The sequence below is a fragment of the Eretmochelys imbricata genome, chromosome 10, assembly GCF_965152235.1.
Source record: "Eretmochelys imbricata isolate rEreImb1 chromosome 10, rEreImb1.hap1, whole genome shotgun sequence".
Classification (NCBI taxonomy): Eukaryota; Metazoa; Chordata; order Testudines; family Cheloniidae; genus Eretmochelys; species Eretmochelys imbricata.
In genome coordinates, this window is record NC_135581.1 from 31,212,171 (window position 1) to 31,227,073 (window position 14,903).

The window sequence follows — 14,903 nt, forward strand, 5'->3', positions numbered from 1 at the left end:
AATCTTGTTGACACCTGTCCAAGGCATCGGCTAACCTTTTGTCTCTGAGGAACTGGTTTGTGGTTACTTTTCTAAACTTGGATATGTCTCAGTAATGTCATACAGTAGAACTGTAAACTTTACATAGAGCGTTGCCACACATATTTTACCAGGACAATAATGATCAGCAAATTATGAGTTTTCAATTGATACCTCACAAGGCATACTTTGTACAAAATTTATCATAGTCTTGAAAAAGGGGTGAACATGAGTCATCACGAAGAAAAGAAAAACTCCACAACAAGGCAATGCCGCTCACTCCCCCCTCCAATAACATCCCTTGTAACACCATGAGGGAAAGCCACAGCACACTCTTTCTAAAGATGTCTATAACTCCTTTTCTTGACATATAGGAAAAAACAAATTAATATTCTTGCATTTTGTCCCAAAGTCTTTTTAAACAAAGTCCAAGTCACGGCAGGGTTCCTTAACCCTGTCTAGTAGCTTGGCTGTTCCAGTCCCAGAAGCACCTAGCAGGGCATCTCCTGTTCCTTTTGTCTTCTTCAGAAAAGAAAGCTAACAAGCCCCAACTGCTACTAAACTCTATGTATTAACAAACACTTCTTTCAGTTTGTTTTAAACCTGCTGCCTAGTAATTTCATTGGGTGACCCTTGGTTCTTGTGTTATGTGAAGAGGTAAACAACACTTACTTGATCCAGCCAAGCTTGGGGCCAAGAGGCACATCCCTTGTGATTTCAGATCACTATGGGGTTGAAGACCCCAATACATTTTGCCCTTTTCTTTCTTTCATTCATTTTATTACTGGAGATATCTGCGTGGAAACAGGATCCTTTTGTCTATAAGAGTTTACCAGATTCTGCCATTGCCTAGGCTATGTTTGTGACGACACAATAAGCTGCTGTGAAGAAGAATGTGGTGTCACAAAAAGAAAGTTGGGTGGAGAATGAAACAAGAGTCCTGTTTCCATGCTTATATCACTAGTGGTAATAAACAGAAAATAATGGCTACACAAGCAGAATCATCTAAGTAGGTGTTTGTTTATTTATTTTTTTCATTTTTCAATAAAGTGAATACTCTGTTTATGTCTACATTGCCAAAAAAAAAAAAAGAAAAAGCAAGTCTCAGAGCCTGAGTCAACTGACTCCAGCTTGTGCTATGGGAGTAAAAATAACAGTCTAGATGTTCCTGCTTGGGCTGGAGCCCAGAGTTTGACACTCTCCCTCTACCCAGACTCTGCACCACTGTCCACTTTTATATTCTGTTAATAAATACAAGTATTAGCCCAGTTTCCGTAATATGAAAAGTGCTGGTGACCTTGCATCTTACCGGTTTCTTTGTTGAAGTAATATTAAATATTCATCATGCTTCTCATCAAAGTCAGTCACCATGTCCTTAGTGTAAACCTGAAACAAGAAAATATAACTGGAGTAGTGGAGTAAGGAAAGGGTTCAGAACACAAAGATTAGTCTCTTAGCATCAGTAACAAAGAACAAGGCTACATTCTAATGTTGAAGAACATTGTTTCCTGAGGGTTTTAAAGAAAACAATGCTGCACTACCTCCTGAAAAGATAGCCTAGGGGTATGGCTACACTAGCAAGTTTAAAGTGGCACAGCTGCACCAATGCAGCTGGGCTGTTGCAAGCTCTCTAACGTAGCTGCTCTAAACTGATGAGAGAAAGCTCTCCCATTGGTTTAACCACTCCAGCCCCAGCGAGCAGCAGTAGCTATGTCAGCAGGAGAAGCCACTGTTCACACCTGTGCTTATGTTGGTGTAAACTTATGTCTCTCGAGGGGGGGGGGTGATTTATTCACTTCCTGAACCCTGAGTGACATAAATTATGCCGACATAAGCTGTAGTGTAGACACAGCCTAAGTAATTATTTATTTGGGGTACTGCCCACTATGTGCAAGATGCCTTCCAAACACTTAAGAAGTAACATCCCTGCTCCAAGAGGATGCACAATTTAAGGACAAACAAGTAAACAACTTTTCGGGAAAGGGGAATAACAAAAGGCAATATATATAACAAGCTGTTAACTAATAGATCTTTTCCTCCTCTGTGTACTATGAGATTTCTCAATTTGCAAGACATGAATTAAATAATTCACACTTGTTATTGCACAGTGTATTTTCTTAAAATAACTCACATTAGTGACCTACTTTGCAAGAATGTATTATTTAATTGCTGCTTTAACATAGGAGTTTTCATAAAACAAAACAGTGAATCGAATACACTGAATTTATAGTAAACAAAAAAAGAAGCACCAGAAATATTTTCACAATTCTAAACTTGAAAAAAATTGTATTTTATCTCAATTGACAATACAGTATAAGGACTTTGTAGTCTGATTTGTTTTTTACGGTTCCCAGTGGAATCATAGCATGTAGCTGTAACCCACACACCGCCTGCATGTGATGTTCTGTCCCATCTAATGGCACCAAGACCACTTAGAGAAAGAGATTAAGAAGTCTGCTCTACAGCCTTAGTTAACAGCCTTATAGCTTTTGGCTGATGCATTTAGCTCCAGAGGTCCCAGGTTCCGTCCTGCCTGACAACAACCGGAGTCGGTCAGTGTTACATAGCAACTAAGCAGGACTGATTCAACTCCCACTGAAGTCAATCTGAGTAGTTCCACTGACTTTAATAAGAATTTAATTGGTCCTCAGAACAGAAAATGTGAGATTGTTTAGAACATCTACTGAAAATACACAAACATATACTTCTACAAGCTGGTGACCTCATGTGTATTATGAGGAGCCAGTGCATCAGTGGCAAACTAATTCATACTCTAGTGTGTCTTATTGATATTAGAGTAATCTTTCTGAGTTATTCTGAGTTACAGTGTTTTTGTTTCATTTTTAAACTGTAAAACAATTACTTTGGAATGGGGAAGAATTAAGGGGTTATGCAAAGTATTCTTCAACTAGGAAACATATACTAGCAGAAGAATAAAACAAATCAGTAGAGAAAAGTTTATAAATGCTAACCTTTCAGCAGTGGTTTGTGGTCCAGCAGCTAATTACAACTCTGTTTATAATTAAAAGATGATACTGAACACCTTGCTTTGTTTTTTCCAATTAAAAGTGAAAGCTAAAAGTGATTGTAGCATCACAACTTGGAAAGGGGCTAATTGGGGAGTGGAGGCAGTAGCAATCCTCCACCCCCACAACACTACTTTATTTCTCTTCTTAAATTCCTAAGAAAATAAACTGGGACCATTATACCAACTTCTAGTTCAGGCCCGTAAAGTAAACTTCATTTTAAATGCTCCCCATTTCTCTCATACTTGGCTGTCAGAGAGAACCAGTACTTCCCTTTGAAATGATGCAATATTCATTGTGTTTCTTTCTTAGGAGGTTTAAAGAGATGTGCAACATGAAGGATGCAATAAGGCAGAAGTTAGGGTTCAGGCTGACAGCTGAATACAGATTAAAAGAACATATTTCAAGTTACCAGGCCTTTCTCAACAGTTACAGTACAGGATGATACTTCTGATGCATCTCTAATACATGTCAATAAAGTAAAAGTTTACTCCCTTCAGCCTCTATATACATATAAACCACTTGACTACTTACACACTGAGAAGCTTAGTTTGCACACTGAAATAAGGATTTTATATAGTTTCCTATAAAAAATAAATAATATATTCTTGACTTTGCTGTCTATTATTATATTATTGACTATGCTATAATATCTGTGAATATGATCCTCCCAGTTCATTAGTTATCCACTCAATCTTCCAGAAAAGACATCTTAGGCCTGGTCTACACTATACAGTTAGATCGACATAAGGCAACTATGTCAGCGTACACACTGGTGTAAGTGTCCCACAAAACCAACATCATAACTTCACCTCCATGAGAGGAGTAGGGCTTATGTCGGTGTAGTTAGGAAGATGCAGTGTCAATATAGACACTGCATTACTTACATGCGCTATTGGTTGTCTTGTCAATTTCACAGCTCTGAGCCACTCAGAGCTATGAAATTGACAAGAAAGCCTGACTCTCACCTGGGCTGCTGCCCCCTCTCCACTCCAAGCTGGGCTGCCAGCCAGGCTCCCGGCTTGGGCTGCTGCCTGGACTCCCCACTGGAAGCTCTGCTACCCCCACCCCCAGAGTCCCGGCTCCCCACTGAGAGCCCCCGCTACCCTCCAGTGTCCTGGTTCTCTGCTCCTGGCAGGGAGCCCGGCTGCATCCACGGTCCCAACTCAGAGCCCGGCTGCCCCCTGGGCTCTTGGTTCCCTGCCAGGAGCAAGGCTGCCAACCAGATACTGGGTGTCGCTCTCCCTGCTGGAGGTGATAAGCTGCTGGAGACGATAAGCTGCAGGTGGCTCCCCCCACCCCCAACAGGGACTGGAAGGTGAGAAGCCCAGCGGGAAGCTGCGCAGAGCTGAAAGCCCTGGCTCTCAGGGCCACTCCGCCCCTTCTTCAGTCAGTGGGAGTGCTCCTGGTGAGGACGCACACCACCAACAGAAAGAGGGCCGCGTGGACATCCGCCACCACAGTAATTACTGCAGTGGCTGTAAGTCGACCTTACCTAGGTCGACTTAAGACTGTCATCTATACATGTATTAGATAAGACCTGAATTTCTAATATAAACAAAAAACAGGGAAAGGAAAAAACCTCTTTTTTTCTCCTGTTCACGTAACCGCTAAAACAGTGGTGGGCAATTTGCGGCCCATCATGGTAATCCGCTGGCGGGCCACGAGACAGTTTGTTTACTGTCTTGGGAGACAGGCCAGTCCTTGCTTACAGACAGCCCCCCAACCTGAAGAAAATACTCACCAGCAACCACACACCACACAACAGAAGCACTACCCCTGGAACCTATCCTTGCAACAAAGCCCGTTGCCAACTGTGTCCACATATCTATTCAGGGGACATCAACATAGGGCCTAATCACATCAGCCACAATATCAGAGGCTCGTTCACCTGCACATCTACCAATGTGATATATGCCATCATGTGCCAGCAATGCCCCTCTGCCATGTACATTGGCCAAACTGGACAGTCTCTACGTAAAAGAATCAATGGACACAAATCAGACATCAAGAATAAAAAACCAGTCGGAGATCACTTCAATCTCTCTGGTCACTCGATTACAGACCTAAAAGTGGCAATACTTCAACAAAAATACTTTAAAAACAGACTCCAACGAGAAACTGCTGAATTGGAATTTAATTTGCAAAGTGGATACAATTAACTTAGGCTTGAATAGAGACTGGGTGTGGATGGGTCATTACACAAAGTAAAATTATTTCCCCGTGTTTATTTCTTCCTCCCCCTTTCCTCAGACGTTCTTGTCAACTGCTGGAAATGGCCCACCTTGATTATCACTACAAAAGGTCCCCCCTCCTCCCGCTCTCCTGCTGGTAATAGCTCACCTTAAGTGATCACTCTCGTTACAGTGTGTATGGTAACACCCATTGTTTCATGTTCTCTATGTATATAAATCTCCCCACTGTATTTTCCACTAAATGCATCCGATGAAGTGAGCTGTAGCTCATGAAAGCTCATGCTCAAATAAATTTGTTAGTCTCTAAGGTGCCACAAGTACTCCTTTTCTTTTTGTTTACATCGACCATCTGCAGGGACAGCTGCCCACAGCTCCCAATGGCCGCGGTTCAGCATTCCCGGCCAATGGGAGCTGCTGGAAGCGGAGAGGGCTGGCCATCACCTGTAAACAAATCGCCAGCGGATTACCCTGATGGGCCGCAGGTTGCTCACCACTGCTCTAAAAGGTGTGGAAATAATCAGCCAAGGTAACAGAGCTACAGTTTCTACTAACTTTACAATTCATACGTTGTATTGACAATAAAAACAGATGAACACTAGAATTCACATTAGCTACTCCAAAACAAACTTATTCTTACTTGTTTTCTATTTTTTCCTGTTCTATAACTTCAACAGGCCAACCACAGGATAGTTTAGGAAATCAATTATGTAAAAACGAGTCACAATGCACTAATCCGTAATAGAACCGGCTCAGTTAAGAGACATTCCTTCGTTCCATGTCGATATTAAACGCACAGAGCTGTTTAGAAACTGGACCTTCGAAATATCAGCAGGCAGGAGACGGTCTTGCAAGAGCCCCTTGAAAGCGGCTGTTTGGGGCAGAGGCGAAGACCCAACGCTTCAGCCTTGGTTTTTAAGCTGAACACCGACCGCTGTTCCTGGGCAACGGCGGGTGGTGCCAGAACAAACATTGCTATATTGCGGCCGGGGCGCCTCATCGCACAAGCGCCAGAGCCCACCGGCGGGCCCCCTCCCCATCCCGGCCGGGTCTCCCCGCACCCCATCCCGGTCGGCATCGCTCCCCCAATCCCGGCCTCCCCGCTCACCCTAGGCCAGCGCTCTGTCTTCAATTCGGAGCCTCCCCTCTGCACCCCGTCCCCACTCCTCCGCTGCTTCACCCCGGAGCCGCCCCGCCCCGTACCGTGTCGCGTCGCTTTCCCGCCAGCGGCGACACCGACAGCTCTGCCGCCCTCCCTGTTTACCGGTTCCCTTGGTTACCGTCGCGACTGGCGACTAGCAAACCTCACTTCCGGAGCGACTCTGTGACGCAAAATGAGGATGCGCAGGCGCAGTAGAGCTCATCGAATCGGCGCAGGGTCTGTCGGGAGAGCGGTGACGCAGGCGCAGTGAGTGGAGGCGGGATGGAGGCGCTGTGGGCTCTGCTGGACGAGGTGGCCCTGGAGGGTCTGGATGGGATCACGCTGGGCACTTTATGGCACCGGCTGAGCAGCCGCGTCCCGCCCTTCCCGCTGCCCCTGGAGCCCGCCAGCCAGCAGCTTCTGTGGGCTGCCCTGAGCGCCCAGCCCGGCCTCAGCTTCTACCTGTTACCGCGGGAGCGGCCCCCCCTCCGCCTGCACGATCGGTGAGGGGCGGCCGTGAGGGGGGGGCAGGGGGTGGGGAGTAGAGTGAGTTGGGGAGTGCGGGGGTGGGGCCGGCGGGGCGCTGTCCAAACCGGCGAGAGGCTGTGTTATCCCCTGCCCTGCAAACTTGGGTGCCTCAGAATGCTTTGCTGCTGTACCCCTCTCTAGCTACTCACATCCTTCCAGTATGCAGGAAACACCCTGAGTGTCTGTGTATGGCTGCAACCTGCCAGTCACCCATCAGACACAGTCTGGTTTCGACTTGCATGGTGACCCCAACACACTCCCATGCCTGGGATCCCCCCCCCCCAAACCAGAACGTGTGTTCTGCACTGTCCAGCCCTCTCCCATACAGTCCACATATATTGGGCCCACCCCCCGCTATGGGGATCAATTTGCAACAGTTTGCTACCTTAAATGAAGTTACCCAGACAATTCACAACACTGGATTAGTTTTAATTAAAGAATAAACTAGTTTATTTAACTACAAGCAGATAGTTTGTGAGTACAAGTCTATGGCATAAGTCAGAAATGGTTACAAGAGAAATACATATAACATGTTTCTTAGTACTAACCTTAACAAACGTGTTTTCAGTAACGTTGCTGACCAAACTCTCAGGACAGGACCTGCTCCCCAACTCCAACAGTTGTTTCTTTTGTCCTCTTAGATGAAAAGGAGAGAGATGGATAAGGAAAGAAACTTGAGGTGTTTTTGCCCTCACTTTTATAATTCAGGTTTCAGAATAGCAGCCGTGTTAGTCTGTATTCGCAAAAAGAAAAGGAGTCTGTTTTTGAATTTTTGTTGTTGAAGAATTGCCACTTTTCGGTCTGTAATCGAGTGACCAAAGAGATTATATCCGACTGTTTTTTGGATGTTATAATTCTTGGTGTCTGATTTGTGTCCATTTATTCTCTACTGTACTCAGGGCTTCAATCACAGAGGGTTGCAGCCATAGGGGGCAGGGTTCTGGGCAGAGTGGGTGGGGGGGGCCTTGGGGCTTTAGACCGGGGGGAGTGCTGGGGCTTGGGACTTCAGTCCCGTGGCTCTTTTCCCAGCTTCAGCCCCGCAGGGGGCGCCAGGACTTGGGGCTTTAGCTATGAGGGGGACGCTGGTTTCAGGCCCAAGGCTCCCCGGATAGCTAAAGCCCCGAGTCCCAGTGCGCCTTCCCCCACTCCAGCTGAAGCTGGGAGTGGTGCCGTGGGGAGCCCCAAACCCTGGCGCCCCCCCAGCGGGGCTGAAGCTGGGAACGGAGCTGCGGGGCTGAAGCCCCATCGTTCCCCACAGGTCGAAAGCGCTAAGCCCCAATGTTCCCATGGGACAGAAGCCCTGAGCTCCCCACCCGGAGCCCTGGTTCCCCAAGGCTCAGAAACCATGACCCTCCCCCAGAGTCCTGACCAGCCCACTACCCAATCCCCCCCAACGCGCACGCACCCATCCATTGACTGCAGCCCCAACCCCTTCCCCCCCATGTGGCTGAAGTCCATAACCTCTTCAGAATTATGGAACATTTCAGAGTTAGACAACCTCCATTCCTGAGGTACAGTAGAACGGGCTGAAATTGTGGAAAAGCAGCATCACTTGCCCCATAACCTCAGCCGTGCAGAACACAATGCCATCCACGTCCTCAGAAACAACTCTGACATCATAATCAAAAAGGCTGACAAAGGAGGTGCTGTCGTCATCCTGAATAGGTCGGAATATGAACAAGAGGCTGCTAGGCAGCTCTCCAATACCACTTTCTACAAACCATTACCCTCTGATCCCACTGAGGGTTACCAAAAGAAACTACAGCATTTGCTCAAGAAACTCCCTGAAAAAGCACAAGAACAAATTTGCACAGACACACCCCTGGAACCCCGACCTGGGGTATTCTATCCGCTACCCAAGATCCATAAACCTGAAAATCCTGGACGCCCCATCATCTCAGGCATTGGCACCCTGACAGCAGGATTGTCTGGCTATGTAGACTCCCTCCTCAGGCCCTACGCTACCAGGACTCCCAGCTATCTTCGAGACACCACTGACTTCCTGAGGAAACTACAATCTATCGGTGATCTTCCTGAAAACGCCATCCTAGCCACTATGGATGTAGAAGCCCTCTACATCAACATTCCACACAAAAATGGACTACAAGCCGTCAGGAACAGTATCCCCGATAATGTCACGGCAAACCTGGTGGCTGAACTTTGTGACTTTGTCCTCACCCATAACTATTTCACATTTGGGGACAATGTATACCTTCAAATCAGCGGCCCTGCTACGGGTACCCGCATGGCCCCACAGTATGCCAACATCTTTATGGCTGACTTAGAACAACGCTTCCTCAGCTCTCGTCCCCTAATGCCCTTACTCTACTTGCGCTACATTGATGACCTCTTCATCATCTGGACCCATGGAAAAGAAGCCCTTGAGGAATTCCACCATGATTTCAACAATTTCCATCCCACCATCAACCTCAGCCTGGACCAGTCCACACAAGAGATCCACTTCCTGGACACTACGTGCTAAGAAGCGATGGTCACATAAACACCACCCTATACCGGAAACCTACTGACCGCTATTCCTACCTACATGCCTCCAGCTTTCATTCAGACCACACCACACGATCCATTGTCTACAGCCAAGCTCTACAATACAACCGCATTTGCTCCAACCCCTCAGACAGAGACAAACACTTAAAAGATCTCTATCAAGCGTTCCTACAACTACAATACCCACCTGCTGAAGTGAAGAAACAGATTGACAGAGCCAGAAGAGTACCCAGAAGTCACCTACTACAGGACAGGCCCAACAAAGAAAATAACAGAACGCCACTAGCCATCACCTTCAGCCCCTAAACTAAAACCTCTCCAACGCATCATCAGGGGTCTACAACCTATCCTGAAGGACGACCCATCACTCTCACAGATCTTGGGAGACAGGCAAATCCTTGCTTACAGACAGCCCCCCAACCTGAAGTAAGTACTCACCAGCAACCACACACCACACAACAGAAGCACTACCCCAGGAACCTATCCTTGCAACAAAGCCCGTTGCCAACTGTGTCCACGTATCTATTCAGGGGACATCATCATAGGACCTAATCACATCAGCCACACGATCAGAGGCTCGTTCACCTGCACATCTACCAATGTGATATATGCCATCATGTGCCAGCAATGCCCCTCTGCCATGTACATTGGCCAAACTGGACAGTCTCTACATAAAAGAATAAATGGACGCAAATCAGACGTCAAGAATTATAACATTCAAAAGCCAGTTGGAGAACACTTCAATATCTCTGGTCACTCGATTACAGACCTAAAAGTGGCAATACTTCAACAAAAAAACTTCCAAAACAGACTCCAACGAGAGACTGCTGAATTGGAATTAATTTGCAAACTGGATACAATTAACTTAGGCTTGAATAAAGGCTGGGAGTGGATGGGTCATTACACAAAGTAAAACTATTTCCCCATGTTTATTCCCCCCCTCCACCCCCTACTGTTCCTCAGAGTTTCTTGTCAACTGCTGGAAATGGCCCACCTTGATTATCACTACAAAAGGTTTTTTTCCCCCCCGCTCTCCTGCTGGTAATAGCTCACCTTAAGTGATCACTCCGGTTACAGTGTGTATGGTGACACCCATTGTTTCATGTTCTCTATGTATATAAATCTCCCCAATGTATTTTCCACTGAATGCATCCAATGAAGTGAGCTGTAGGTCACGAAAGCTTATGCTCAAATAAATTTGTTAGTCTCTAAGGTGCCACAAGTACTCCTTTTCTTTTTGCGAATACAGATTAACACGGCTGCTACTCTGAATACTGTACCTAGAATATCAGTTATATGTCAGTAGTGTTTGTAAAGCGTGTTTTACTGTAACTTTTTAGCCATAACATCAAATAAGTGTGCCAAACTGAAGTTGTTAATTTTTAACTCAACAACGAAAAATAAATGTTGTAGTGTGAACACTGTCATTAACTTTTGGGGAAGAATGACACTACATGCCTGTCTGTGTAAGGGAAAGCTCCCAGAGCTGAGGGAGAGGAGACCAGGAGTTCAAATCTCACTTTTTCTAAATGCTGTTAATTCCCATGCAATTTGCTATTATTGACTAAGGCTATGAATCTAAACATAGGAGATAGTTAAGGAAGAGCTGCTGAACATTCCTGTCTATTTAAAAAAAAAAAGTTAAGGAGAGAGCTTATGCAAGATCACTGCAGGCCCAGAACCCATGACAAACCCGTCTTAGCCACTGAATCCTTCTGCCTTGCAGCATGACTCCTCTCCCAAGCATGGATAGAATACAGCAGTGGTTCTCAAACTTTTGTACTGGTGACGCTTTTCACATAGCAAGCCTCTGAGTGCGGACTCCCGCCTTGTAAATTAAAAACACCTTTTAATATATTTAATATCATTATAAATGCTGGAGGCAAAGCGGGGTTTGGGGTGGAGGCTGACAGCTCGCAATCCCCCCATGTAATAACTTTACGACCCCCTGTGGGGTCCCGACCCCCAGTTTGAGAACCCTGGAATACAGGATTCTGCTGCTGTCTACTAAACAGTTGTGTAAACCAGTGGAAAATTGTGTCAAATCATTCTCCAGTGCCTGGTCTGGAAAGGAGCTAATAATTACTTGTGTAATTCAAATAACCTAAACTAGGCTTATGAAGGTCAGGGGGCTGCTGATCTATGTGTGGAGAGATAGCATGATTAACAATCTTAACAGTAACCTTGTAGTGTTAAGGCGGAATAATGTCCGGAATGCATGCAATATGTCATAGTCAGATTTACTGATCTTTTGATACAATTTTATAAAAGCAGATGAGGTAGCTTAAGGTTTTGCATTTGAATTAAAGTTTGATAAAACTGGTATGTATTACTTTTGGGTATCTGTTGGAGAGAGAAGTGAAGGCTTTATGGAGTATTGGAATGGGTTATTTACAGTGTTGTGGGCAAGATGGAAAAGAAAGCATGGGTGGGGTATGGACTGTCACAACCTTAATTGTTACTAAACATAAGTTTTGTATACTAATATGTTGTAGCACACAACTCTCTCCTGTGTTTGTCAAAAGCTATAAAACTAGAAATAATTTGTGAATTGCACTATTTTAATGGTTTTGTAAATAAATCAAAATTAATATGCAAAAACTTAGTTTCTGTACGATTGTCTTATTGCAAAATAATCAGAAAATAAAAAGCATTGCAACTTTTTTTGAAAAGTATTGAAAGAGAGTCAAGTTCTATATTAGTTCAGTGTGCCTGTCTAAAACTTATGGTACATGTCCAAATCAATAAAAGTACATTCAAATTCAGCAAGATCAGTGTGCATATTATGACCCTCCTGACACACTTACGCTAAAAATTCTTACTTTGCTCCCATCTCCTCAGAAAAGGCCTTTGCATTATGTTCTGAATGTTGACATATTTGGATTCCTTGTTTAAGAAGTGCAACTCTAATTCTGCATTTCCTGGCTTTCTGACTTTTGAGATTTGAAGGATTTTTAGTTCTAGCTTTCTTCCAAGACATTTTCTGGAGACCAGTTGAAATGTAGCAGCAATCTTAAATTCAGCTTTTAAATTGTTTTTGTCTTGTGAATGTTACAATTTTAAATATTGACTCTCTTTGCATTTTTATTTCAGGTATGAAGAAATAGATCTTGAAACAGGAATACTGGAAACTAAAAGAGATCCTGTCCCTCTAGATGATATTTATCCTGTCCATATGATTTTGGATAATAAGGATGGCATTCAGGGTTCATGCAAATATTTTAAGGAGAGACTAAATTATACTGATCAAATTAGGACAAAGGATTTGCAGCCTTGTTATGCCTACACAGAAGCCTATGAAAAGTGAGTAAGATTTCAATATTTGTTGGTGTTTCGTTTTAAATTACAATTCTTTGCTATTTGGAAACAGCTCCTTTTAAGAAGAGCTGAGCATGGCTCCTTGGGATGAAAATATTAAATGGTTAACTGGTAAGCATTAGTCTTACCATTAACCCACCCTAACTGTTAACCCCCGGCCCTGGGCCACCCCGGGCCTCACTGACCGGGACCTCTCCCTTTAATCGGTAACCAATTAAACGATATAATTTTAATCATTTAAACGGTTAACTTTTTAAACAATATTTACATCCCTACTGGCTCCATGATTTAATTTGGCATTACTGTGCTGCATTAGATACATATAAATCAATGGAGGAAAATCTCTGTAAAGAAACCATTGTTTTCAATATAACATTGATTTTCTGTTGCAGCAGTAGACAAAATTCTAGTGCATCTTCCAAAAATGAGAACTGAGATTTTCAGAGGCATGGGGTTTCAATCTATCCCTCCTTCACCACATTCATCAAAGGCATATATGAGTGACTAAGCTTTCTTCATCAGATCCAAATGCATCCATTGGTCTTGCATTCCAATTATTGTAAACTCTGCTGCCTATTTTCTGCCCCGTTTCACCCTAAATAATTCCTCTTCCTCTTTGGTGTCTACAGTCTTCAAAAAATTGTAAACATTTGTACCTTCCCCATCCAGATATCACTGATCCAAGCTGTCATGTTTTCTACCATTATAGGGGTTCTAATTGTGAATCTCTTCACCTAACATTTCCCATTATAATTCCACTTTCAGTTGTTTATAATGTTGCCAAATTTTAACTGTTTAGGCTGAAATTTACCAACTGTATGGGCTATTTGGTGTAGTAATTGTAGCCCAGGATATTAGAGAGATAAGGTGGGTGAGGTAATACCTTTTATTTGACCAACTTCTGTTGGTTCGAAAGCTTGTCTGTCTCACCAACAGAAGTTGGTCCAATAAATAAATTATCTCACCCACCTTGGGCTGTTTGGTGTCCATCTCAGGTCACTTTTTTTTAGAAATTTCAGGTAAAAGTTTCTGAGGAAGTTTGGGGAAAATGAGTATTTCAAAAATGGTCAGAAAAAAATGTTAAAAGCATTCTAACACATCTGTGGTTTGGAACAAGAATCTGAAATTTGGCAGGAGGACCGAGAGGCATCTTTTTCCGTCCTCATGGAACTCTGGCCAGATTTGGCCAAACTATAAATCCTTGGGAAAGTCTTGTACATAAACAAGATAAATCATTTGAAGCTTGCTGGTTAAACTTCTGAATGTTCTGTCTGCACTGAGCTTCCCAAACCCTTTGTCTGGCCTACCGTCAGCTTAGCTTCTCTCCATTTTAACAATTGAGGAATTTAACCTGGGAACCAGATATATAGATTTTCAAACCCAAGCTTTTGAAGTTTTTCTCTTTTAAATGTTTCTAATGAACATAGTCTTGGGGCCACCAGTTAGCTCTCAGTGCTGCCAAGATACTACATATCCCTGGTAGTACAGTGGAGACGTCTAGGTTTTCCTTTGACAATTGTTTGGAGTAAAACGCACATGTATTTAGTAATGCTACCACTATTCAGTGTTAAAAACATGATTAAACAAGTTGCTCTGGAACTTCTTAGATTTCTCTTTTGATGTACTGCATTATCAGCACTTGGGGAGCCTGTGGGCTGTATAATATGCACCAAGCAGCTAATCATTTTGTATGTGTGCACTGCTCCTGTTATAACTAAAGCTCCATCACCAGTTCCTGCTGCAAGGTTACTTCTTTTAATGCTGCTCACTAAGCCCATGCCTGTGCTACAGCACTGCAGCTATGCTGCTCTAGTGCCATGCTGTAGACACTTCCTACACTTCCTGAAGGTAGAATTCTTCTGTCAACCTAGCTGCATCTACAGTGTGAATTTTTCAGAACCCTTGAGTGCTGTAGCTAAGTCGACCTAACTTTTAAGTTTAGATCAAGCCTAAGCACCTTACTAACTTCCTGAAAAATAATTTGATCCTTTCCATCCCTCAGTTCAGCACTTAAAACAGTGTTGTGAAAGCAGTTCTGAGTAACAAGCCTCTTGTTATTGCTGATGTCAGTTGACTTGCCGAATATCAAGCCTATCGTGGAATTGTTGCAATTGTCCTCATCCTATATGGAGATAGTGGTTGAGAACAGGATCATACCTCAGTTCTATATCAGGA

The 14,903-nt window shown here is 44.0% G+C and overlaps 2 protein-coding genes across 2 annotated transcripts in view; one reads left to right on the forward strand and one right to left on the reverse strand.

Moving 5' to 3' along the window:
• Positions 1-6,561, reverse strand: part of KATNIP (katanin interacting protein) — a 180,783-nt gene extending 174,222 nt beyond the window's left edge. Inside the window, exons 1-2 of the mRNA XM_077828584.1 lie at positions 6,440-6,561; positions 1,328-1,404 (exon numbers count right to left, since the gene is read on the reverse strand). Of these exons, the coding sequence (XP_077684710.1) occupies positions 1,328-1,389 (62 nt within the window). The 5' untranslated portion in view covers positions 1,390-1,404; positions 6,440-6,561. The remainder of the gene's footprint in view (positions 1-1,327; positions 1,405-6,439) is intronic.
• Positions 6,562-6,659: 98 nt separating this feature from the next.
• GTF3C1 (general transcription factor IIIC subunit 1) overlaps positions 6,660-14,903 on the forward strand; it is an 81,248-nt gene continuing 73,004 nt past the window's right edge. The window contains exons 1-2 of the mRNA XM_077827689.1: positions 6,660-6,880; positions 12,504-12,713. Coding sequence (XP_077683815.1) covers positions 6,660-6,880; positions 12,504-12,713 — 431 coding nt within the window. The remainder of the gene's footprint in view (positions 6,881-12,503; positions 12,714-14,903) is intronic.